At 43.6% G+C, this 26,250-nt stretch overlaps 1 protein-coding gene across 2 annotated transcripts in view; it reads left to right on the top strand.

The window, feature by feature from the left end:
* Nucleotides 1–26,250, top strand: part of DNTT (DNA nucleotidylexotransferase) — a 34,036-nt gene that overhangs the window by 4,163 nt on the left and 3,623 nt on the right. For both annotated transcript variants that reach the window (XM_057736415.1, XM_057736413.1), the window contains exons 2-9: nucleotides 8,002–8,179; nucleotides 8,884–9,012; nucleotides 10,273–10,443; nucleotides 11,513–11,584; nucleotides 13,046–13,169; nucleotides 17,651–17,783; nucleotides 18,863–18,968; nucleotides 22,747–22,992. In XM_057736415.1, coding sequence (XP_057592398.1) covers nucleotides 8,002–8,179; nucleotides 8,884–9,012; nucleotides 10,273–10,443; nucleotides 11,513–11,584; nucleotides 13,046–13,169; nucleotides 17,651–17,783; nucleotides 18,863–18,968; nucleotides 22,747–22,992 — 1,159 coding nt within the window. The remainder of the gene's footprint in view (nucleotides 1–8,001; nucleotides 8,180–8,883; nucleotides 9,013–10,272; nucleotides 10,444–11,512; nucleotides 11,585–13,045; nucleotides 13,170–17,650; nucleotides 17,784–18,862; nucleotides 18,969–22,746; nucleotides 22,993–26,250) is intronic.

The following is a 26,250-nucleotide window of genomic DNA, read 5'->3' as shown; positions in this document are numbered from 1 at the left end:
AACCTTGCCATTATAGACCCTTCCTCTGCCCCTTTGAGATGTAAATCCTCCAACCATCCAGGACTGTCTTCTCAAGGACCTGAGAGCAAACACCCAGGGAGATAATTCTCACTCCTGGTCTCTGTGGGCAGGTGAAGGCCTAACTTCAGTGGGCCCCTTGCTCTAACTTGTACCACTGCCTCCTGTCCCAAAGATTCCAGAAGTGTTTCACCTCTGAATAAGCAGCAATTAGGAAATGCAGGTGGCCAGGTCACATGCACCGACCCCCTTAATGCCTCTCCGTGCCTTTCCCTTAGCACATTCCGGCCTTTAAAAGGTCTCTTGCCTTGTCCTCTTGAAGTGGAGTTCCATTCATGCCGCACCCTCCTCCATATTGCAATAGTTACTACTGAATAAAATCTATTCTTACTGCTTTAACTAGTGTCCAGCTCTATTTATCTCTGACAGTGTCCTATCACTTCAAATTTGTGGTATCTGAAATCAAAATATTAAAAGTCATTGTTCACAAAATAAACTGAACACCAGATAAAAAAGATGTTACCTGCTCTAGAAAGTATGATGTTGAACTGGTCCATCTCTAGGCCTCTTCTAGGTCCAATATCCAAACACATCATCACTGGTTTATCTTTACAGTTTTTTCTCACTCTTTCTCCCCCAACCTTGAAGGCCTCCTCCATACACCTCTCTGCATCTAAGACCTAAGACCCCTGGAAGCCTTTCTTAAAGGGGGAACCTTCCTCCCTGGACACAGGTGTGATCCATGGCCTAGGGTTGGCCCCCAGCGCTTCCACTTGGCTTTGCTCCTCATCTCATCCAGTTACCCCTCCCTGACTCCACAAGAGCAAGGACGTCATCTGGGCCATTGTGTAGACCTCATCTTCATACCTTTGACAATTTTCTTACACAGAGTAGACTTCAGGAAATATTTGCTCAAAGAATGATTTATCTGGTGCATATGAAACCAACCAAAGGAACTTATGATTAGCAAGAATAATTTTTGTCACTGAATTTTTTTCTACAGTGCACCAGTATTAGCTTTGTAATCCGCAAAATAACAAAGACTATTTTTATAAGTTCGAGAGTGTGAAATGTAGACTCTGGTCCTGCTCTGGTCCAAATTACTTTAAAATTTGTGGGCTCTATTATTATTTTTTAATTAATTAATTTTATTTTTATTTATTGGCTGCATTGGGTCTTCGTTGCTGCCCGTGGACTTTAATTGCAGAGAGCGAGGGCTACTCTTCGTTGTGGCGCATGGGCTCTAGGTGCACGGGCTTCAGTAGTTGTGGCACATGGGCTCAATAGTTGTGGCTCGCGGGCTCTACAGTGCAGGCTCAGTAGTTGTAGTGCACGGGCTTAGTTGCTTCACAGCATGTGGGATCTTCCCAGACCAGGGCTTGAACCCGTGTCTCCTGCACTGGCAGGCAGATTCTTAACCACTGCCCCACCAAGGAAGCCCATGTGGACTTTAAATTAATGAAAATGTTCATAGTCTCATTTAACATAGGCCAAAAAGTCAAGGCAGGCCCTCTTAGCCATAAGCATATCACGGCTGCAAATAGAAACTTGTCTTTACTGGTGCTAGTAAGATAAAACCAAATAAAACCAACTTGTTTTTCCGTGTCAGGGATTTTGAGACAGAGCAGTTGCTAGGTAAATTGGCAGGAGGGTTTTTAAACTGTAAACGTTTCAGTTTAACTGTAAATAACTATTTAAAGTCATTGTTTACAAAATATGGCCTATGTCAGATGAGAAGAATTAAGAATGACCTCTCCAGGGAAAGCAAACAGTTTTAAAGACAAAGACAAAAGCAGGTGACCATCCAGGAGGAGGGGGTAGTCAGCTGGGGGTGTCAGTCTGGCTTCTGGCAAAGAAGGATGGCTGCCTCCTTCTTCATGGAGAGCTTTTCTAATTGTATCAAGAGGCAGGACCAACTAGGGAAAGAAAGACAGAAGATCAGGAATACTGGAATCTGAGGAAAAAAATTCAAAACTGAGATTTATGAGTTAATTTCTCAATTTAGAGCTTTCTGGACATCTGAGGGCCATATTCACGATTCTCATTTTTTTACCAGATGTGTTATTATATACCTAATGTGTTTCTTTTAATTGCCCCTAAACTGAATTGTTGTAATTTTGCCCTATTTTAAGGAATAATATCCATAAAAACCATGGGTCTGATACACATAATTTTAAAACATAGATTTAATAAACACATAAATTTTTAAAATGTTCAGTTGTGTACTCCCTACAATTATCTCATGTACCTGCAGAGGAATGAGTACCATGTGGGGAAACATTGCTGTAACTGAGCCCCAAGTCCAGCGTGGGGATCAAAGCTAAGCTGGGGCAGATAAAGAGCCATCTTCCTCTATAGCACCATTTTGCAAAGTGGAGCTCTTGGGCTGTGAGGTGGTTTTGAAATATGGTGGTCCCCACGGAACGACAGGGACTATTTCCCCTTCCCTTGCATTGGGAGGGCTGGTGTACCCAATAGGGTGCAGCAGAAGAAACACTATGTGGCTTTGGGGGCTGGGTCATGAAAGGCCCTGAGGCTTCTGCTGTTCCTCGGACCCCAGAACCTCAGGTAAGAAGTTTGAGTTCCCTGTGACAGAGGCCACTTAAAGGTGCTCAGCTTGATTGATGTTGCGGAGCCCAACCTCCTAGCCACCCTCACCAAACTGCCAGACACGTGGGCTGCGTGGACTGTCAGTACCTCCATCAGCTGCGTGTGGAACAGAAGGATTGTCTAGCTGAGCTGCCTGAATTCCTGACTCACAAAATTGTGAGATGTAACAAAACTGTTGCCTTTTTAAAGCCATTATATTTTGGGATAGTTGGTTATGCCCCAACTAGATAGCTAGAACTGACTGATTATGTCAGAATCACCAAGGGAGATTGTCAAAATGAGTATTCCTGGGCCCTAGGTAAGATGTACTGAATCTGAATCTCTGGTAATAGGGCCCAAGCATCTGAATTTTAGTCCAGTTCCTGGGTGTCTCTAGCAGGCACTAGAATTTTAGAAACATTCGTGTAGAGCTACAGATTAATCAATTCATTCTACGAGTGGTCTCTCTATTGACCATTACTGTGAATCTGGCCATGAGCTGGGCACCAGTCATGATTATATATAACCAGGCACATTATACTTGTAACACTGTCCCTGCCCTCAGGGATGCCAAGGATCAAGCCAAGCACCTTTCAGTTCAGCACCAGTTGAAGAAGAGGATCCTGCATGGTTTTCCCCATGGGGAAGCTGAAGAACAAATCCTAGTTCAGAATTCCTGTAATTGGTTCACAGCCTCCCAAACCTAGTCCAAGGCACTATTAATTGGTCATGGCTAAGAAACTAGGTGCGCTTAAAGAATGGAACCCACTGATATTTCAGGAAGAGCCATCTCAGCAGTGCCTTGGGGTCTTTAGAAGTGGAGGGTGGCTGCCTGAGGCTTGCTGCCACCTTTCACCATAAGAAGAAAGCCCAGGCCTTTGGGGGCAAGGCAGAGACTACCTCAGCCCCAATCCCAGGTTTATTTGCCCTTGAAAATGACATTCATGTGCATTTATTTCCTTAAGTAGAAAAGTGATGAAAGATGGTTCATGACAGAAAATGGGAAAATATAGAAAAATGCTTAAAACAAACAAACGAAACCTCACGCAGGGGTCTAACCACAGTCTAGTAGAACGTGAAGAGATTGCTCAAGTCATGTACACCTGGGTTTGAATCTTGGCTTCATGTAACCTCTGCAGGCCTTGGTTTTCTCATTTGAAATGTTATTGCCCCCTTCATAAGACTCTTGTGTGGACTGAGTAAGAATATATATGTGTGTGTGCATGTGAGTGTGTGTGTGAGTGTGTGAGTGTGTGAGTGTGAGTGCGAGTGTGTGCGAGTGTGTGTGAGAGAGTGTGTGTGTGAGTGTATGTGTGTGTATGAGTGTGAGTGTACAAGTGTGCGTGTAAGAGTGTGAGAGTGTGAGTGTGAGTGTGTGAGATTGTGAGTGTGTGTGTGAGAGTGTGAGTGTGTGAGAGTGTGAGTGTGTGAATGTGAGTGTGTGTGTGAGTGTGCGTGAGTGTGTGTGTGTGAGTGTGTGTGGGCATGCGTGCATGTAGTTACTGTTATTGTTGCCAATTGTCCGGAGTGTTTCTCTCTAGTCTTTTTCTTTGGTATTTGCCAGTATTTAATTGTGTGTGGGTTGTTTTACAGCACCCCTCCCACACTTCCCCAGGCATTCTGAATGCCTCTGTTAGAGGCAGGGCTGAGTCCAGAGCTACCCTAGGTGAGAGACAGCGTGCAGGAACAGGGGTGGTAAGTGTGGATGGTGAGGGACCTGAATTTGAGCCCCCCTGGGGCTCCTCCTCAGCACATCTATCTCCCTCTGAGGTTTAGGCAAAACCCAGAGCCCGACAGCCTCTCTGTGACTTCTCCATCTTGCTGTGTAGCCATAGCAACTCTTCTTTCAGACTTTCTGGGACAGTCCTTATTGTAACCCATGTTACACTGAACGTAAAACATCAAAACATGAACCTTGTGTGGCACCAGCAGGGTTATGTAGAAAATGTCAGCCCATCTCAATTTCTGCCCTTCGGAGAGAATCTTCCTTGTGATGGTGGTGATGGTGGTGATGGTGATGGTGGTGGTGACATTCATTCTGATGTTACTCCTTTTGAGAAAAAGAACAGCTCTCGCCACAGCCATGGAGTAAACACAAAGTCACAGAGGGGCAGCTTAGTGTGGTCCAGCACACAGGTTTTATTTTATTTTATTATTCTATTTGCTGCACCACACAGGACCTTAGTTCACCTACCAGGAATTGAACCTATGCCCCCTGCAGTGGAAGCTCAGAGTCTTAACCACTGGACTGCCAGGGAAGCTTCCCAGCACACAGGTTTTAGGTTAAAACAGACCTCGGATCAAATTCCTACTCCGTCAATTATTAGCTGAGCGAATTTTTAATGTCTCTCAGAAGCTCTCTTCTCTTATTTTCAGATGTGGATAATGATGCCTATCTCATAATGTAGTAGACGATTCAATGAAGTAGTGTATGCAATGTGCCTACCACGGTTCTAACACATGGTAACAGTCTAATATTATTAGTATTTTCAGTATTGGAGTCCTCAGGGCAGAGGGAAAACCACTGTACCAGCAAAGAGCTGCCACAACACAGCAAGAAGACACTGGCAGCAGAACACACTAGAGGGGGTGACCCTCCTTGGTAATACTATCTGCTAAGGGCTCAGAACAGAACAGAAAGTGAATAAACGCTTTATTGCAGTGGTCTGGAATGGAACCTGCACTGTCTCTGAGACATGACTGTGCTGTGAGGATGTCAAAGTTTCTAAGGCTGACCTTCAATCGCTTACTTTGTGGGAACTGGTGACAAGCAGTACTGAACTCTGAACAGCACAATGTGAACGTTCGTTTGATTTTTTGGTTTTGTATGTGCTTTATTATTGCTGTTCTATTTTGTTTGCTAGTTGCCTAATGAGCAGGGACTGGAAGTTTAAATCAGAGTCTTCCTTCATACGATGTCTAGCCTACATTCACAAACACGCTTATATGAATTCAGTAAGAGGTGCATGTGGTCCTCATCGGGGGAGCCCAGATATTCCCACACTGCCCCGGGGAATCCCAGGTGAAGAGGCACAGGGGGTGGTGGCACGAGAGTGGATGGTGAGGGGCCTCAGTTTGGAAGCTGAGCCCCAGAGCTCCTCCGCAGCACACCCTGCTCCCTCTGAGGTTCAGACAAACCCCTATTTATAATAATAATATATATTATAATAAATAATATAATAAAGTCTCCCTTCAAAGGGCAGAAATACAGGAGGAATAATATTTACTATGTAGCCCTATGAATTCTCTCGTTTTCTTCACGTCTTGACATGAACAACTTTTCAAAAAGTTTACCATAAATAATCTTTGGAATTATATGGACCTGGAATAGGGAAGCAGCGCGCTTTCGTCCCTCTATCCTTGTAAAAGCTTACTTTACCCCGACGTGTTTCTGCTTAGGCCCGCGGCATATCCTGCCATCCACACGGTCTCAGCTCTGATCTCCAGCCCCCACCTTTCTCCCAGCACCAGCCTCAGAGCCGAATCGTCAGCCAGATATACTTTCATTTGGATCTCCAGCCATCCTTCCAATGTAGCATGCGTGAAATAAACTTCAGTTCCACTCCCCACCCCTTTCCCCAAAGAGACGCAACTTCCTAAATCCCTATTTCTACCAAACATGATAATATTTGAGCATGATAGATATGCTGGAGTAATATTTGCGTCTATTCTCTGCTTCATCTTTTATAGGTGATGTCAGCTGTCCATCATATGTCTTCTTTGCCTTCCTTTCTAGAGCTGTAGGAGCCAGACTGGGGTTAAAATCATCTTATGTCTGGTCCAGCGATTCATCTTCCTAAGTAGCTCCCAACTTACCCCAACTCATGACTCGCGCTTCCAGATCACTGTGTGTACCAGATTACTGTTTTTAAATAACAAAGCAATGCTATCCATGTCCTGTGCACAAAAGCCTTCCGTGGCTCCATAACCCCAGAAAACCAGATCCAACTTCTTCGACCAGGCTTCCAAGACCCTCTATAATGTGGTTGCCCCCACCTACTCAGCCACATCTACAGCTACTTCCCAACATGAATTCTTCACTCCAATCCAGGCCATTCTCCTTCCTTTCCTCCGAACCTTTTCTTCCAAGAGAACCCAAAGTTCTGCCTACCAGGTACCTTATCCCTCCCATCCATCCACGTAGGGCACAAATCCTGCTTTTCTGCAAAGCCATCCACCTCTCCCAGCCCACACCAAATTCTTTCCCCTCTCTGTGTACCACTTGCAGATCTTGTCCATGTCTTGTGTCTTATCATAACATATTGTTAACGTAAGATACTGATGCCCAGAGACTTCTCTTTTCTTCTTTGGTACCCAACCCCCTCCCATCACCACCACAAGAAACACAGGGCTGTGAATAAAACAGTGAACCAAAAAATACCCAGTGAATCCAAAAGTCAATCAAGAAAAGAAGGAGAAAGAAGAAGTCAAGCAAGAGAAGTGTCAAAAAGAAGAGAAAATCTATTTTTTTTCTCTTAGATACCTAGGTATGCTATTTGCTCTTGTTATTTCCCAGATTCATAGACTATTTGAACTGAAGGAGCCTTAAAAATTATTAGTTCCCATGATATAATGCTGACTGTGAAAACTTCTTAAAAACTAGAAATAACATATTTGACCCAGAAAAGACAATCAAAAAGGATAAATATCATTTACCACCTGTGTGGCCTTCAGGATGTCCTTAACCTCTCTTTTATTCAGTTTCCTCATTTTTAAAGTGTGACTAGTATAATATTTACTTGAGGAACTATGTGAATATTAAATGAGATAATGTATGTAAAGTACTTGGACAGGGCTGAAACATAGTAAGTGCTCAGTACTTACTAGGGAAAAGATACAGGGTCTTATGTCACAGCGTTGTGCTTTGAAAAACATGTAAAACAATATTTCTCAAAGGCTGGTCACCTCCTGTTAATGGATTGTGAGATCTATTTAGCGGGATGTTATAAGCATATCGACATCTACATCTATCTGTATTTTGGGTCGTGATATAAAATGTTTCTGTGGGTCACAAATAAGTTTGAAAGGCACTGGGTTCAAGCCCTCTACGAATAAAAAGAAAGTGGCGTATCAAAGCCACAGGCAGAGTGCAAGGTGCTAATTTAAGAACGATTTCATCCTCTATCCTCTCTGGACCTTGGTTTTCCACTGATACCACAATCTTACTAATGTTTTCTTAATTTTTCTTGCATGTGATATGTAACATAGACAACTGTCGTTACACTAACTGAAGTAGAATTCCTTCGCATGGAGGCCTAGGTTCTCCATGCCAATGGTCAGGTCTACTGTGCGTTTTTCTCCATCAGATGGAATGCTCTGAACACCTAAGGGAAAGAGGATAGTCTCTCATTTTGAAAGTCCCTTCAGCTGGTAACTTTGTCTTGCATTCTGCAGTGATTCCGTCACCCACATTGTGGCAGAAAACAACTCTGGTTCAGAGGTTCTTGAGTGGCTTCAGGTACAGAACGTAAGAGCCAGCTCACAGTTAGAACTCCTTGACGTCTCCTGGCTGATAGAAAGTATGGGAGCAGGAAACCCAGTGGAGATTACAGGAAAACACCAGCTTGTAAGTGTCACGAATGTGGTTTTCATTGCCCTTTTCTTGGGATGCTTAAGAACATGGGCTGTAGAATCAACAGACCTGAGTTAAACCCCAGGTTCTCTGCTTACTCCCTGTGTGACCATGGGCAAGTCACTTTGCTTTTCTGAGCTTCAGTTTCTCCCTCTACATTATGACAACAATAGTACCTGCCCATCTTGTAAGATGGTTATGAGGATTAGAATAACACACATGTAAAGTGCTTAAGACAGAACCTGATCTGTATATGCACTTAATAAGCAGTAGCTATTTTTACAAACAAGTCTATACACGAATATTTCAAAATATTGAAGTCTTCATGTTCTAGCAGCCAGAAAAGTAGAAGTTTCTTATTTTTTTCTTACTGTGATCATTCGTAAAGAAAAAAATAAAGAAAGTTAAGCTCATAATTCCAAACCTTTCACCAATGGACCATAACTACATAAGTTCACAGAAAAGGAAAATGATATTTAATTGGTAGTTCTTTTTCATGTTATTTTTTTTCAGATTGCAAAAATAATACATGTTCATTATAGCAAATTCAAATATTAAAAATGCATATATCATAAAATTTGAGCCTCCTATAATTTTATTCTCTTTCCAGAGACAATTGCCATCAAACTGCCTTTGTCTTCATACACATCTATTATTACTACTATTTATTGTTATTTAAAATGAATACTTGTGCATTTGTTCAGGTGAAAACAGACTATTCGGCTACCCCCAACCCAGGCTTCCAGAAGACTCCACCACTCCCTGTAAAAAAGATCTCTCAGTACGCATGTCAGAGAAGAACCACTTTAAACAACTGTAACAACATATTCACGGTAATGGAGCTTTACAACACCACCTAGAGCAAACGCAGGGCTTGCTGCTTCTTTCTGTGGATATCCAAATTAAATTGCGAATTTTCCTGAAAATCTAGAAAAGTTTTTCCCACTCTTACCCACTCCCCTAACCTGATCTCTGGTTCCTCTTTCTGTCAAGGATGGGTCTCCTTTTGTCATGCAAATAGACAAATATATTTAGAGCACATTCTTGAGAGACACTAGGTTACTATTTATTAGGAATTGGCATTAATGGATACAATAGTTATCAAAGGCAAATATTCTGCAAAAACAAATACATACTGTAATTAGTCCACTACATAGTAAGAGCAAATTACATAGAAATAACAATTGTGCATAAATAGCTTTTGCTGGGAAGGCAGAAGATTGAGAGTCAGCAGACCCGGATTCAGCCTCTCTGTTATTAGCTAGCTTGGGCAAGACAATTCCTCTCCCTGAGCCTCAGTTTCCTCATCTGCTCAATAAGAAATTATCCAGATCACCTCTTAAGCCCCATTTGACCCTGAAGTTCAATAATTATGTTTCAAATAACTCGAACAAGCCCATAACTGCTTGTCCTCCGGCCTAGAGTCAGTAGTCAGATAGATAAAACATGCCATTAGTGTATCAAATACAAAACTTCTCCCTTCTCGTCTTCTAGCCCCACATGTGCAAGGGAGACCAGGAAACTGCAGCTACTGGGCACACGGAGCATCACGCCACACAGCTGCACCTACTCCCGCCTCTGCCAGAAATGCAAACTTGCCCCACCTTAAATAACCCTGCCTGTGGGTTTGTGCCTCTATGACTATACCCATTCATTCCACAAGCCTGTGCTAAGGGCTGACTGTGTTTCATGCACAAGCTAAGAGATGGAGCTTCCTAAAGATGAAGGCAGAATCCTGGCTACAGGCTCGTGGGAAAGTCAGCAAGGAGGGAGGGATCATGCCAAGCAACGACTAGGAAGATGCAGTGAGCACGAAATCATTTTTTAGTTAAATCACTCCTGAGTATCTAATGGCAGAGAACTCAACATTTCCTGACAAAGCGCTCTGTGGCCTGTCTTTTCAACTCAACACTGCTCACCCAACAGGGGAGGGGTGCAAAAGTACAGGGCGCCCAATCCTGATCTCTGAGGAAATGATCACAAGGCCTTCTAATACTTAACAGAGAGCAAGAGGCGTTGGCAAGTGACCGCTGGCTCGGGGGCTAGGGGCTAGGAAACAGACCATGCTTTGCTCACCTGGTTTTGTTCTTCAGGATGCCTTTGAGGTATTGGCTGAAAATTTTGAGTTTAAAGAAAATGAAGTCTTTTCTCTGGCATTTATGAGAGCAGCTTCTGTACTTAAATCTCTGCCATTCACAATCGTCAGTATGAAAGACACAGAAGGAATTCCCTGCCTCGGGGACCAAGTGAAGTGTGTCATAGAGGTAAGGGTGAAAGGTGATTCGTCCCAACGCCTGATAGGTAGGGAGAGAGGGAGGGAGAGATGCAGTTAATAGATTTTCCTGTTAACTGCATAGATGTGGTATTCACAACATATTTTCCTTTCTCTCTAATATATATTGTATAGATATATATTATACAACATATATATTACATAGATATATAGATGATAGATAGATGATAGATAGGTGATAGATAGATATAGACAGATAGATACACATATATGTGTGTAATTCATACTCCAATATTATCTCACCTGGAGCTATGTGGGGCCAGCTAGTGGGAAAATAACTCTCCTGTATTAATAATCACAGTGAAAGACTCTAGTGACCTAAAAGCTCAGTGGGAGGGGATGCTATGACTTCAAACACAGGCTCAGTTCCACTCAGTAGACATTGCCCTCCGGAATGGTGGTGGGCATGATGGGCAGTGGAGCTGATTCTACATCTCTACCTGTGTGTTCTAAGAAGAGAGCCAGGGATGGGTAGTTGTTTATTTAATGACATTCAAGGATTCCTCAGCAAGGCAAATTGGTCATCCAAGAGTAAGTTTCAGTATAGTCAAGCACAAAGTAAATTATTCAAGGGTAATAATCCCAACTCTATTTAGAGGTGGTTGGGTGGCTCTGAGCTAGATATCATAAGGCTTGAGCTTGGACTGGCTTTTCAATGGGTCCAAAATTAACTGGCTCAGATGAAACTCCTCTTGTTTCAACTAGTTCATATCCATTGAAAAGAAAATGATCTCAAATAAATATTTGTGTCTAAATAGACACACCTTTGTCAGTGAATATTTTGGTTTGGTTCTCTGTAGATTTGGACTCTAATCTTTCTGTACCTTCCTCCTTGAGGATTGTAAAGGGGTCCTTGGAAATATAATAACCTGAGATTTTTCAAGCAGAAAATGTCTTGTTTCCTCTAGATCAGCTAAGGAAGCATCCTGTATGCAACAGATATATTTCATGAACAGTTAAGCTACTAGATCTTGGTGTCTGAAAGTCTCAGACTGCTATTAACATCACTAATGTAAAATATTTCTCAACTGTCCCCACAGGAAATTATTGAAGATGGAGAAAGTTCTGAAGTTAAAGCTGTGTTAAATGATGAACGATACCAGTCCTTCAAAGTAAGTGATTTTTTTTTGAGGCTCAAACACTTTATTTTTTCTAAGTCCCCATTTCACTTTTATGTAATATAAATCTTTCACCAGTATTTTTTCTCTTATTTTTATGGCTTTGGATAAATTTTGGACAAATTTTTAAGGATATAAATCCTTCAACTGTCAGGAATTCATTTTTTCTCTTTTTTTATTCGTTACCTATTTTATACATTCCAGCATATATGTGTCCAAAGTAAATGCTTTTTATATGTATTTATCAAAAATGGGTTTTCAGTTAAACCTATTGCTTATTCTAAGTGTTTGTATCAGTCATCTTGGGATGCCATAACAAAATGCCACAGACTAACTTAAACAACACATATTTATTTTCCTCAGTTATAGAGGCTGGAAATCTGAGATTGGGGTGCCAGCATGGTTAAGTTCTGCTTAGGTCTCTCTTCCTGGTTTTCAGACAGCTTCCTTCTCAATGTGTCCTCACATGACACACAGAGAGAGGAGGGCAAACTCTCTGCTGTCTCTTCTTACAAAGGCACTAATCCCATCACAAGGACCCCACCCTCATGACCTCATCTAAACCTAATTACTTCCCCAAAGCCCCATCTCCAGATACTATCACACTGGAGGTTAGGATTTCAACATATGAATTTGGGAGGAGAGGGCACAATTCAGTCCATAGCGATGGTCTAGGAAGCAGATGCCTGAATAAATATGGATGCTCAAGCTTATTGCCATGCTACAGTGAGATACAAATGACCTTATCTCCCAAGAGTCTGTCACTCCCGGGTACACTAGAACTGTGAGACAAAACAAACCTGCTCTTAAAGAACAAACCTGTGGTGGAAAGCTCTTCACTGCATCCTTGTCTGCATCCTTTGAAGCAGTGTTTGTTACCTCCCAATGTTCCCTACTTTGGAGTTGCAGGGGGCAGAGACTTCTACCAATCCCTTTGGTTCAGAAGTGATGTTCAGTCCTAAAAGGTGGTCAAAGGCAGAAGGCCAGGCTCAGAGTGCAGACAAACTGGATTGAATCTGGGCTCTGCCACTTACCAGTTGTGTGGTGCTGGAGAATTTATGCAACCTACACGTGCATCCCTCTTTAAATTGTGAGGATGAATATACATAAGAGTGTGTAAGAGACCCTTGTAAAGGGGGTGTTAGATATGGATACCTGTTGTCACGCACTGACTGTGTAGGCAATCCTTATTGGTTATACGGAAGCCCCAGGCAGTGCCAGAAGCTGGCTCTTCACTTCTGCTTCATTTAGTGGTAGCATGTGTCAGGAAAGGACACTCCTGAGATAGAAACACCTCTGAAGAATTACCATTGCCCACCTGCTTGTCATATTCAGGAGAAACTATGTCAAAGATTTGTTTACACTTTTCCTTAGTTGCTTGACCTTGAAAAGTATTACTTCATTGTCATAATGACTGTTTTAGAAACTAAAGGCATGCCTTTCCCTTTGTTTCAGCTCTTTACTTCTGTATTTGGAGTGGGATTGAAGACATCTGAGAGATGGTTCAGGATGGGGTTCAGGTCTCTGAGTAAAATAAGGTCGGACAAAACCCTGAAATTCACAAAAATGCAGAAAGCAGGTGAATTATCTCTCCTAAAGAATCTCATGTTGTTGCCATCGGCTGGTCAGTTTGTGGTAGGGATCTGCCAGCTGTACTTCATACATCAACTCCAGTTTTGGCGAGCTGGTTGCTTGTTTGCCCTCTCTTCATGCTATGGCTAAAAGCCCAAGCTTTTGGAATCAAACAGACCTGGATCCAAATCCTGGCTCTGACACTCTCCAGTTGTGTGACCTTGACCAAGTTAGTTAAAATCTTTGAGTCTCTGTTACCTCATCGATAAAAGGGAGGGAACATTGGTATGTAAGTGGGGAATAGATCAGATCTTGTAGGCAAAGCTCTGCCTGGTACAGAGCAAATACACCCTGCATGATGGCTATTGTCATTCCTTTATCCAGATGTCAAACCCGGTTGCACCATTGATCTAGTTCTTACTGAACTGACCCTTCTAGACATTTGGGTCCCAACTGGGTTAGAGGCATGGGTAAGGAATCTGGGACAGAAAGTTGACATGGAGGATCGGGGAGTCAAGAATATTTGAACAAATTAGAGTTGTTGCTTGGCACAAATATGGATTTGCTTCAGAAACTATAAAACACCAGGACATGGAAGGGAAGTGGTGGAACTCTAGACACGGGGTTTATCTACCCATCCAGGACTGGGTTAACCTAGAAGAGTGTAGAGACAGGCATCTGAAAGCCTGGCAGGGCCTCCTGGAGGTTGAAGGTGGCTTGGTCACTTCTATTTATGGAGGGTCTTGGTACTTTTTTTTTAATGAAGAAATGCCCAAAACCAGGGTCAAACATTGTACATGTTTTCAACATTTACTTTTAATACACAATAGAAATACAATGTAATTGGGATTTGAAAGGAAGTCACAGCCACAGTTCTGAGCACTATGGCTTCTGAGTTACAAAGAATGATGAAGTCATCAACGTTTTAAATGATATGAAAGAAAGGGAATCTTTTACAAGAGGAGACCAGAAAACAGCTATCTTCCATTTAAGTGATGAAAAGAAGCAAGCAAGAGGAGAGGAAGAAAGCAATTCTTGGTGGTTTACATCAACACTATCATAGAAGACCCCTAGTCATCGTTCATAAATTTGCTAACCTCTGAAAGATTGCTAATAAGATTTATAAGATGCCACATAAGAACTAAAAGAGTCTAAGGGGAAAAAAAGACCCATATTTATATTCTGGGCTCCTGAAAGTACATGTTTAATAGCGTAATGTACACCAGCTCTAGAGATGCCATTAAAAAACATACATAAGTATTAAACATGGCTCAGAATGATCATCTGGACTGTCAACACATAGAGAGAAAGTGGAGGCCATGCAGTGTGTCCCTTAAATGAAAACCCTTATCCAGTGACACCAAATGCTCTTGGGATCCAAGTAGCCCCCAACTCCCCAGCTTTGTAAACTGGATTTTTCTCTTCCTGTTGGGCTCTTACAGCCCTATGAATAAAGCAGCTATTACTCACTCAGCCCATCAGTGATGGCCATATGACTGTTTAATGCCCTTATTTTACGTAGAACTCGAGGAATGCCTGCCTATGACACTTACAGCTTAAAAATCCTGGCTTTATGTATCCCTTGTAGTAGCGCTACAATGAATGAACTTGTCAATGGGACTAATTTAGAATTTCGCCAAGGGTAAGCTAACAGAACACACTGAAAGTATGATCCACAGGTCAGATGGAAAACCTGATCCAGTTTCACTTACAATCGCACTTGGTTTTAGTGCCCTGAGGCTTGAGGGTTCACATGCCGCATTGGTGTCTGAAATATAGCAGCACACATACCACATTGCACCGTGTAACAAGTATCTCCCCACCATACCCAACAGGAAAGCCATTAAGTTGCTTTTGTGGGTGTCAACAAATTATTATAGTATATCTGCATTCGTTCCTGATACCTGCACGTGTCCTTAAAGAAATCTCTGTTAATCATGACTTTTGGTTTAGGCACATCCTGAATAAGCACAGGAGTTTTACAGTTACCAAGTGAGTTGTACTGTGAATATCAGTTGTGATGAAATTTTTGTATCAGAAAAGAGCCAAATGAAGCATTGCTTTTTTCCCCCCACATTTATACATTATTTATTTAATTTTATTAAATTGATTTTTTAAAATGTGGTAACACCACAATGTGAAATCTACCCTCTTAAGAAATTTCCCCCATTGGTATCATAATTTATTTATCCATTTCCTATTGATGGACATTAAAATAATTTCCAGTTTTTGGCTATGAACATTCTTGTACCTGTGGATACGTCTCATTTCTCCTGTGCACATACCTAGGAGTGAAACTGCTGCGTCAGAAGGTGAAGAGTTACTGATTTAGCTCTAGCAGACACCCCCACCAGCACTGTGTCAGATACACAAAATGCAAATATCTTCTCCCAGTTGGTAGAGTGTTTCTTCATTGCTTTGATGAATACACATTCTTATATTTAATGAAATCCACATTATCAATCTTTTCTTTATAGTTAGTTGTCCTCCTGCCCCCACTCTGTTTCAGAAATATTTGCTTACCCTCAAGACCATAAAGATATTTTCCTGTTTTCCTTTAGAAGCCTGATTCTTTGTAACTTTTGCATTTAAGTCTGTGATCCACATCACATTTACTAGTGAGCTTTTGAGTGTGCACTAGAGTATTGTTAATATTATGTGACAGGTGCAATGCTGCACAACAGATCTCTACTGAAACTTTGTACTTGTTGCACAGCAACTCCCTTAAAGCACTGCTTTTTCAATCAAATGCTCCACACACAAAAATGGCCATGTTGCAACAAAAATGTGGCTTTATTTTTTTAAGAAAAGAGAGTTTTGGATTGATATAGAAAACAATAGAGTTCCACAAGCAGTGTAGTATAGTATTGAGCACAGTTTATAGATGTATTAGTGTGAACATTATCTTCTCTTGGTCCTGCCGATATGTTTCTGCATCTGTCCTTATTTAGAGAGAACATGGGAAGTTTAAATTTGAGAATTTTGTGACCATGATGTTCTAGCCAAATGACCTTCCTGCCCTCTCCTCCCGTGATCCTGGAGGTGCGAAGGACCCACAGACTTGCTCCATATCTTTCCAGAGAGCCAATGATGGGTGAAACTGCTAGGAGGTAGACTTAAGCTCATCCAAATAAAGAACTTTTGATGCTCCTCCCCATTTTGTCTTTGGTGAAAACAGTTAAGATCTACTTTATTAGCACATTTCAAGTATACCGCACAGTATTGCTAACCATAGTCACCATGCTGTATGTTAGATTTCCAGAACTCATTCATCCTGCGTATCTGAAACTCTGTGCCCTTTAACAAACACCTCTCCATCCCCCTAACCCTCCAGCCCCTAGTTACTGATATTCTACTCTCTGCTTCTAAGGGACGTTTTTGAGATTCCACATAAAAGTGACATCATACAATATTTGTCTTTCTGCATCTGATTTATTTCTCTTATCATAATGCCCCCAGTTCATCCACATTGTTGAGAATGGAAAGACTGCCTTCTTTTTCAAGACTGAATAATATTCCATTGTATGCTAATTAGCTCTATTGTGGTACCCATTTCACAAGGTGTACATATATCAAAACCTCATGTTGTACACCTTACATTTATACAATTTATACCTCAATAAAGCTGGGAAAAAAAGAGAAAGAACTGCCCCAAAAGACCTTACAATTAGGAAATGGGCAGCCTCTGGAGGTATCAAAGCATCTCTTTATTAAAAAGATTCAGGCAGAGTTGGAAAGACTCCCTCTTGCGCGTCTGAGGGAAGGGAGCAGAGACTTGTATGGAAGGATACCTAGATGGCCCTCAGGCTCCATGGATCTCTCCTGCTCTCTGCTCCTCCTCCTCCTCCTCCTATACTTCATCCCAATTATTGGAGATAAAGCTCCCATCTCCTCTGCCCCTCTACTCCATGCCTCCCTCTGTGGGTCTGCGAGAATAACCAAGTCATTAGAACAACTCTTCGTCATAATCGTGCTCTCTGAGCTTTCGTTTATTTGTGATGGTCAGACAGAGAAGCAATAAGCCAGGCCACCAGCGACATTTTCTAACTCTCCTCAGATGCAAATCTACCCTCTTCCTATTCTTGACTTCAATTCTTTAATTCATCTATCACCTTTCAACCTGAAATCTTCTCATCTCAAATCTTTATACAGTATCCTTTTAAATTATAGGGCACAGCTTATTGATCGAGAGGGCTGGTTCTTCAATAGGAAGTCAGATTTAAACAGCTTGGTTCTAGGACATGAAATTTTGCCTCTTCCTTAGTCAGGAAACTGTAAGCCTCTCAGTCAGAAAGCAAAGAGCCCTTGTCAACATGAAAGATTCACAACCAAGAGAACACAGATCACTCGGTCTCTGCGGAACAGTTTGGCGTTGATGTCTGTGGCCATGTTAGCTCTATGTGGGGGCCAAATCCCCTCCCACTCAGGGCTGGTCCGTTCACACAAGACGTGTCCCTCTCTCCACTGACCTGTCCTATGGCCTCTCAGGATTCCTCTATTATGAAGACCTTGTCAGCTGTGTGACCAGGGCAGAAGCAGAGGCAGTCGGTGTGCTGGTTAAAGAGGCCGTCTGGGCATTTATGCCTGATGCCTTCGTCACCATGACGGGAGGATTCCGGAGGTAAATAGTGATGAAAGCTGCTTTTGCCTCCTCTGCTCTAACACCTTCAGTGGCTCCCCATGCTCAGGTGTTCTGGCACAAAAGGCCTTCAGTGGTCTGGTGCCAGCCTCTCTCTGCAGCCTCATTTCCTGCACCTCAGGTTTCACTCCAGCAACCCCAAGTGGCTTGTCATTCTCTGCACACATGGGGCTCTTTCTTGCCTCTGTGAATTTGCTCCGTCCAACCTTTCTGCTTGAACTAACTTTCCTCAACTTGTCACCCAGCTGCCTTCTCCTCATCCTTTAAACTTCAATTCAGATGCCACCTCCTCCAGAAAGCCTTCCTTGACTCTCTCCTTCCCATGCTGGGCAAATCACCCCTCCTCAATGCTCCCTGGACAGCTGTCAAGTAATTTGTTTGTATTGTTTGTATACGTGTTTTCCTCACTAGGTTTTTAGAGCTTAGTACCCGGTGAGAGCCAGTGAGTGGTGCCTGTCACAGAGTAGGCACTGGAGAAGTATTGGTTGAGTCAATGAATGAATGAATGAATGAATGAACTCTTCAGAGATGTGTGCAATTGTTGGATATTGAAACCTCCATTTCAGAAAGAGACTCCTTCCCTCCCACACCCTTCTCCATCCTTCCCTGTGGTCCTCTTACATGGTGACTGTTGGCTGTGGGAGGTGATGGAGAAAGTGGGAAGAGATCAAATCCAAGAAAATGCCCTTAACCTATGTCATAATTCCAAGAGTTCTATCTCATATTATGTGAATATAATTCTTGGTTTGCTCGTTGTCATGCTTGTCTCTGTGTGTGGGTGTGTGTGCACGTGTGGGTGTGGAGCAGAAATAATCGTTGTCATTGTTTTACCTACACATACATAATGTCATACATACTATGTATGATTTTTAAGTTTTTCTGTGTCATAAATTTATTTTGCAAGGAGTAGAGTTGTGTAACCAAGGATCTTTTGTTTAAAAAATATGTCATGAGCATCTTGTGGTGCAAGCCTTAAGCATGGGGCATAGAAACAGGGGACTTTTTAAAATTGAAAGCTAAAAATCAAATTTATTTTCATTGTATACAATTTTTAAAATCAGGGGAAAGAAGATTGGGCATGATGTAGACTTTTTAATTACCAACCCAGAATCAACAGAGGATGAAGAGCAACTTTTGCCTAAAGTGATAAACTTATGGGAAAGAAAGGTAAGAAGAAAGATCATAAGTAGATGCTTGGACACTCAAGCATTACATTAATCTGTTGAATTTGGCACACTATTGATCTTGTAACTGTGTAATGATCACCTAATTGAGTCTGAATTATTTGCAGCGGCTTACACAATGCCAGCGTCATGCAGTGAGACTTACCTGCTTTGGGTCCTAGAGTCCAGGTTATGAGCTTGTGCATACATACGCGTCCTATGACCAAAGGGGCCGAGGGCGGCTGTGTCTCTGTGATGGACATGCAGAGGCATCAAAGCCCTAAACAAAACAAAACAAAAAAGTGTGTGCTGAGAAGACCTAGGAGGTGTGAGCTGGGCACAGCAAGCTTGGGGTAGGGCTAAGACTGGGATAAAATCAGTCTAAGCGGTGTCGCTGCTGCCTTGACCTCTATGTTGGTCAATAACCAACTTTGTGCTATGATGGGAAGAAGGAAGCTAACGAGGGCATGCTGGGCCCAGCAGAAGTCATGGCTTAGGGGCCCCCACCCACTTAGATCAGACTTGCCAAGGGGTCGACTACTGCCCAGTGGAGGAAGCTAAGGATGACCCCGCGGCCAGAGCCACCTGCAGAGCCTGACTCCTGCCCGACTCCAGTGAGAGCTCCAAGGAGACCGGAGGCCCCTTCCCTAGGGACCTGTAGGCCTGGATGGTTCAGGAGGGTGTGGCTGGTGTTTTTCCGGCACAGCCTCATTTTTCCTGCGTAGTCTAGCATCTTCTGGGTGTGGGCAAATCTCCCTGATATACCAGAGAGAGAAGATCTCAGATACAGTTAGTATAAGAAACACACAATCCTGGTGCTCGGAGCACCAGAATTGAAGACCCAACTTTGTAATCAGATCCACATTCAGCCACGAGGGCCCCTCCTGTCTGTCAGGAAAGTGAATCCAGGTGGCTGGGAGCTCTGAGAGTGGACATCATAGGCTAAGCCAGGGAATGGCCAGTCAAGGAAGAGTCACCGCACCTAGGCTGGCCCCACGGCTCCGCTCGAGCAGGAAAGCTGAAAGACTCTCATGGACAGACAGCACCCTGATGGGCCCTGCCAGCCATGGCTTAGGTGGAGAGGGGGCTGCCTGGACCACACCTGGGGGCCCTGGTAAGGGTGGACCTATTTGACCTTGGTATATAGGCACCACCCTCCCCAGGCTCTGAGACTGTCCCAGCCCAGCATGGGATGGGGCTGGGAGATGGGGACAAGGAGCCTCCTTTTCATTGGTCTTTCTTCAGTCACCAGGCAGTGACACTGTTGGTCCCCAAGCAAAGAGACAGGCAGACACAGCTGGAGGCAGATGTTGATTTAGATTTGGGATTTTAAAAGCACAATCCTGCCATTTACTGGCTGTATGACCTGGGACTCTTTCCTTAATCTTTCCAAGCTTCTCTTTCCTCCCCTGTAAAATGGGGCTAGCCAGCATCCCTCATTTGTTAATGGGAGGATGAACTGAGAGAGTGAGATAAGGCACTTGGCACAGCGCCTGATAAATGCCTATTAAACAGTGGCTGTTGTCATGGTCTCTCCTACACAATTGTATAATGAACTCTGCTGGAGAGCCAGGCCCTGTGCCGGGTGAGGGGACCCAGGGGAGGACACGAACAGCTGCTCCCCTTCCCCCACGGACAAACAGGCACCAACTCTGTGCACACCCCCGCAGCCCCACGCCTGCCCCCAGCACTTCGGTTGTGAATCACGGTTAACATGCACCTCCACCTCAGTCTCCACCCTGCCTTTCTCACCAAAATCTGCACTTTCCAGATTAAAATGATTATATCTCATGCAGGCACACTGGAGCACACAGTCACACGACACACACGCATATGCACATACAACGTTTTAAAACACCTGCAGAACTAATGAATGGCCAGTGGGTATGATTTTCAGTTGCGCATCAAATGAATCTGCACGTGGTCCTTGTAGAAGAACTCTCGGTGCGAGAAAGGGAGGAAAAGAGCTTGGAAGTATTGATCTTGGGGGGAGGGCACTGCAGAAGACTCCACTGGCCACCAGCAATTCAGCGCAAAGAGGGGAGGGCTGGCTGAGTGTGGTTTGGGTTTGTGCCTGCTGGGTGGCCCATCTGTCTATGACCAACCAAAGTGTCACCACCACGTGGCAATAGTGCAAACACAGTTTACAGCTTTTAGGAAGCCATCTTTGTGAATTTTTTTTAAGGGGGAAGGTTGTTATTATAAATTTGGCTTCAAAGTGAGACTGGGTTGATCTTTTTTTTTCTTTTTTCTTTTTTTAAAATCTTTATTGGAGTATAATTGCTTTACAGTATTGTGTCAGTTTCTGCTGTACAACAAAGTGAAAGAGCCACAGGTATACATATATCCCCATATCCTCTCCCTCTTGAGCTTCCCTCCCAACCTCCTTATTCCACCCCTTTAAGTCTTCACAAAGCATCAAGCTGGTCTCCTGGTGCTCTGGTTGATATTTTAATAGCTCGCTTTTCAAATTTACATAATTCAAATTGACATGAAAGGCTGCTATATTGACTAATCCTAGTACGTTTCATTAAAAAGCAGAATTGTGTCTTCCCCAAGCTAGTAGTTAGATTTGTCTATGGCAACATTTGCCTTCTGCACCAGAGGCTCTTCCTGACCTCAGCGCTCCCCTCCCCCTTCAGATGGTGTCGGTTCTTCCTCATACATTTTCTGGGAGAAGCACTGAAGGGAGAAGCACTGAAGGGCTAAGTGTTCCCTATTCTGAGATCAGCAAAAGGAAAAGTATCCCCTCCTCAGAATGTTGAGTCGAATTGAAACAATGCCTCTTGGGGGTGAGAGTGGATTGCACAAGAAATGAGAAGACAACAGTAAATGTTACCAGTGATGCTCCAAGTGGGGTCCCTATCTCTGTAGCATCAACACCACTTGAGAGCTTATTAGAAATCCAAAATCATACCCCCCCCCAAATGAATCACTCTGGGGACAGGGGCCTCCCAAACTGGGCTTTAACAAACCTTCCAAATGCTTCTGATGATAATATTTGAGAATGTCTGACCTAAGAATCCGAGAACAAATCATACAGCTGAATAGCTATGATTAGATTATTTTAAGGTTATTTGCTCTTTTAGTTGCTACTCAGATTGAGCAGTTAATTGCATATTTCTGCCTCTGCCTACCCCGCATCTGCCCTGTGTCGTGAGGAATTCCCACGGAACAGATAAATTGGAGGATGGCAGTTTGCTGGGCGAAACTTCCTGACTAGGCAACGTTCAGTGACGTGCTACTAATTCTGTCCCAGTCTCCAAGGCAGGCAGAGTAACAATTTCAAAGTGCTCCCTAGAAAGAGTGAGTCTTCAGGTCCCAAAGCAGGCTGAGCCTCCAGTCACAACCTTTTAGGCCAAGTAGACCTAGTCATCAGTATAATACATAACACGGTGGGACACTAAGTCAAAACAACTGCATAGAAACACCACGGCTCTCTGGTCAAGGTTGGTTTTTACTTAAGGGAGTGAGGCAAGTTTCTGAACACTTGTCTGCGATCAGATGTTGGGGGAGTGGCTTCTCTGGAAGCTTTGCCATGCAGTGGCCTTGGCTTGGCTCCTCTGATGGCTGAATTCCTCTGCAGAGGGGTGGGTAATACACCCACTCCTTGGCTTCCCCTGCTGGTGTCACCAGGTGGGCTCACAACACAAGGACAAAAGGCACCCACGTTCTGCTCAGATATGCAAAGTTTTTCCAAGGGTGTTCACTAAGAGCCCAATATAAAATCTCTGACCCTCTCCATCAGTGGCTCTTCCTGATGTCTTTCTGTTTATTTTCAGGGATTACTTCTATACTATGACCTTGTGGAATCAACGTTTGAAAAGCTCAAGTGTCCGAGCAGGCAAGTGGACGCTTTAGATCATTTTCAAAAATGCTTTCTGATTTTCAAATTGCACCATCAAAAAGTGGACAGTGGCAAGTCCACCCAGCAGGAAGGAAAGACCTGGAAGGCCATCCGTGTGGACCTGGTCATGTGCCCCTACGAGAACTATGCCTTCGCCCTGCTGGGCTGGACTGGCTCCCGGGTAAGCGCTACCTGGATCCGTGGGATGGCCTTAGCTTTCCAGAAGAGTAGACTGGGTCTACCTGGGCCCAGGGGAGAGACAATGGCAGTCGGGGTGGGGAAGATGGACAAGGAAGGGGGAGGGGGTGGACAGGAGAGACGGAAGTGCCCAGAAATCTCTAAATCAGGGCATTCCACCTGCACATGGTCAAGTGAGACAGATGCATTTAGAACAGTTCTTCTCAAAATGTGATCCACTGGCCAATAGCATCACCCTTACCTGGGAACAGTATAGACATGTAAATTCTCCACCCCACCACAGACCTACTGAATCAGAAACTCTGGGGGTGGAGCCCAGCAATTTGTGTTTGAAAGGACCCTGCAGAGATGCAGCTAAAGTATGAGAACCATGGAAGCAGAGAAAGCAGCCTGGTGGCTAAGGGCACAGGTTTGGCTCACCTGGTCACAAGCCCCTGCTCTGCCTCTTACAAGCTAGGTGATCTTGGTCAAGTTCCTCATGTCCTTTAAGATTTAATTTTCCCATCAAGAAATTCAGGGCAAAGATTCCTCTACCTCCCTGGATTGCAGGGATCCAGTGAGATGAAGCTGCAACACCCCCAGCACCATGCCAGGAACAGAGCCAGTGCTGGCAAACCAGCAGCTCCCAGCCCCCTCTGGGATGTTCACAGACGTGGCGCCCATGCTTTGTCCCATTAGCTTGTGCTCCACCCTCCCAGCTGACACCCCACACTGTTTTCCCACGTAGCTGGCTGTTGCTTTGAGTGACATGAGTCGTTAGAGGATTTTACATGATAAATGACATAGAAATTAATTGTCCTCAACCTTGAGTTAAATGGCAGGTGTGTTTGCTTTGGGCTGGAATTATTTCAGCACAGGATCTCAGCGCTAGAACTTCTTACCCTCATTAAAAATGTTGGCTGGCATCTCTCATTCATAAAAATTAGGAAAGCTGATGAAACAATACATCATAAATGCAGTTTGTTTGATACACATACATCTTTGGGAACAGAGTCTGTTGAGAAAGCAGAGAGTTCCAAAAAGAAGTCCAAGGTTATACAAGGTCATGCCAGTCAGAAATCACTGACAGAAAAGGTTGTTCTTTGTCCATTTTGTTTTTAAGACAGGCATCTTTTCAGCACATTTTATTCTCTTCTCTCAGAGTTCTCAGAAATGACTATTATTGGTTCTGCAGGGCACTGACAGAGCACTAAGCTCTACCATTTTTTAACTGGGTGACTTTAAACAAATTATAAACTCTTCAAGTCCTAGTTGTCCCATCTGTATTGTGGATAATAGTGGCACCCACCTCCCAAGGTTGCTGTCTGGCTAAATGAGGTGCATGTATTTAAATGTGGTAAGGGCTCAGCAATTGGTAGCTACTTGTGTTATCTTTACGGCCCCACAAATGCCACCACTGAATGTGATGTGTTTTGTCCCCAGGTGGATACATGTTGGTGGGTGACCAGGTTTAGGTCTAGTCTACAATTTTGTAGGTGAGAAATTTAATTTCATCTGTTACCCAAAGATTTCATCTATTAATCTCACCTCAGTTTGGGGTCATGAACTTACCAGGTTGTCTTGTCTACTAAGCTGACAAAGCTTCCTTTGGATCTTTGTGCCCTAAAGATTTCCTGAGTAGGATGCATCCACAGAGATACATTAAGCTGAGATTTTTCTAGAGCCATCCAAGTACAGTGCATTTTCTGGATTGGGTACAGAGTTCACTAGTTAAAAAAAAGAAAAGAAAAGAAGCTTCTGTTTTCCTCTGAATCATATTTCTTCAAACTAGACCTGCTGTTTGTTAGCATGACATCATTGGCTGAGATTCCTTCAAGTGTGTACTGTCCATGTTTGTGTCAGATGCTGGGAGGAGGCGCACTCTCTCCTCTGGCCACATGGACGGTGGTGGCCAAGTGCCCAGGCTAACCCAGCCTCTTTCCTAGCCCAAATGGCTCCCTTTCACCAACTTTAAAAAGCATCTCTTCCTTAAAATACCTTTCTGCCATTTCCCAGAAAATTGTCATAAGAGACATGCATATTTGCAAAGACTACACAGTGAATGGCGCCCTCTAGAATTCTGCAGTGCACAACCTGCACAACTGTGTGCAGCAGTTGTGGGCCAACCTCTGAAGTCGGCTGTGACCAATGATACAGCCAGACTGTAATACCACTGCCCTACTTAATGTTCAGCTTTCTTTATGCGAAACAAGAGACACTATCCTTGCTCTGCCTATCTCACAGGGTTGTTGAGAGAAACTAAAGAGCTTGTAAAGCAGAAGGCAGAACTGTCCAGGGTAAAAAGCCTGAGCTTTAGGATTCAGGAATCTAAGTCCTAACTCTTATTGTTGGCTGTGTGGCTTTGGGTAAATTACTTAGGCTCTCTGGGCCTCCTTTCTTCATCTAAAACATGGGACTAATAACAGTACCAACCTCATGGGATTGTAGTGAGGACTCAATGAGACAGTGCTTTCATCATCACACAATTCTGAGGCTAATTGTGTACTTAATACTGTTCCTTTAGAAGTAATGTTAGACTCTTTTAGAAGCTAAGTACTAGCAATAATAGAGTAGATCAGAAATTAATATAAAGAAAGAAATTGGCGCCCGGCACAGGGTAAGCGCTCCATAAACATTAACCAGGATATCATTGCCTGGATTATGGCCATGGCCATTCTAACTGGTCACTTGCCCCCTACAGCCAAGCAGTTCTTGTCATAACATAAGTCAGATCGGGTCACTCCCCTGCTCAAAACCTGGCGGGGGCTCCCCAGTCAAAGCAGAGTAAAGGCCTTGCAGTGGCCACGAGGCCCTGCATGTTCTCCCCACCTCCTCATCTCTCAGAACTCCTCCCCACTGCTCTCTGCCTAACAGGGCCAGGCTCGCCCCTCCCCAAGGCCTCTGTTCTAGCTGTTCCCTCTGCAGGGCGTGCCCTTCCCTGAATCCACCTGGCTAACTCGTTCACCTCGGGCAAAGCCCTGCTCAAGTTCTACTTCCTTCATGAAGCCTGCCCTATGTAGGGCATCACCTTTTAACATATCATGGATTTACTTATGTGTTCCTGTCTCATCTGGGTCCCCTGCTTGAATCCAAGCTCCACCAGGGCAGACATCATTGTTTTGTTCTCTGTTATACTCCAAGCACCCAGAACACACCTGGAACATAGTAGATGCTCAATAAATATTGGTTTAGTGAATATCATTATCCTCCAAATAGAAGACATCATGATGCTTCCTGACAGTCTGTGGGAAAATGCTGCTGA

The sequence above is a fragment of the Hippopotamus amphibius genome, chromosome 5 (assembly GCF_030028045.1).
Source record: "Hippopotamus amphibius kiboko isolate mHipAmp2 chromosome 5, mHipAmp2.hap2, whole genome shotgun sequence".
Taxonomy (NCBI): domain Eukaryota; kingdom Metazoa; phylum Chordata; class Mammalia; order Artiodactyla; family Hippopotamidae; genus Hippopotamus; species Hippopotamus amphibius.
This window is presented reverse-complemented; position numbering and strand designations above follow the sequence as displayed.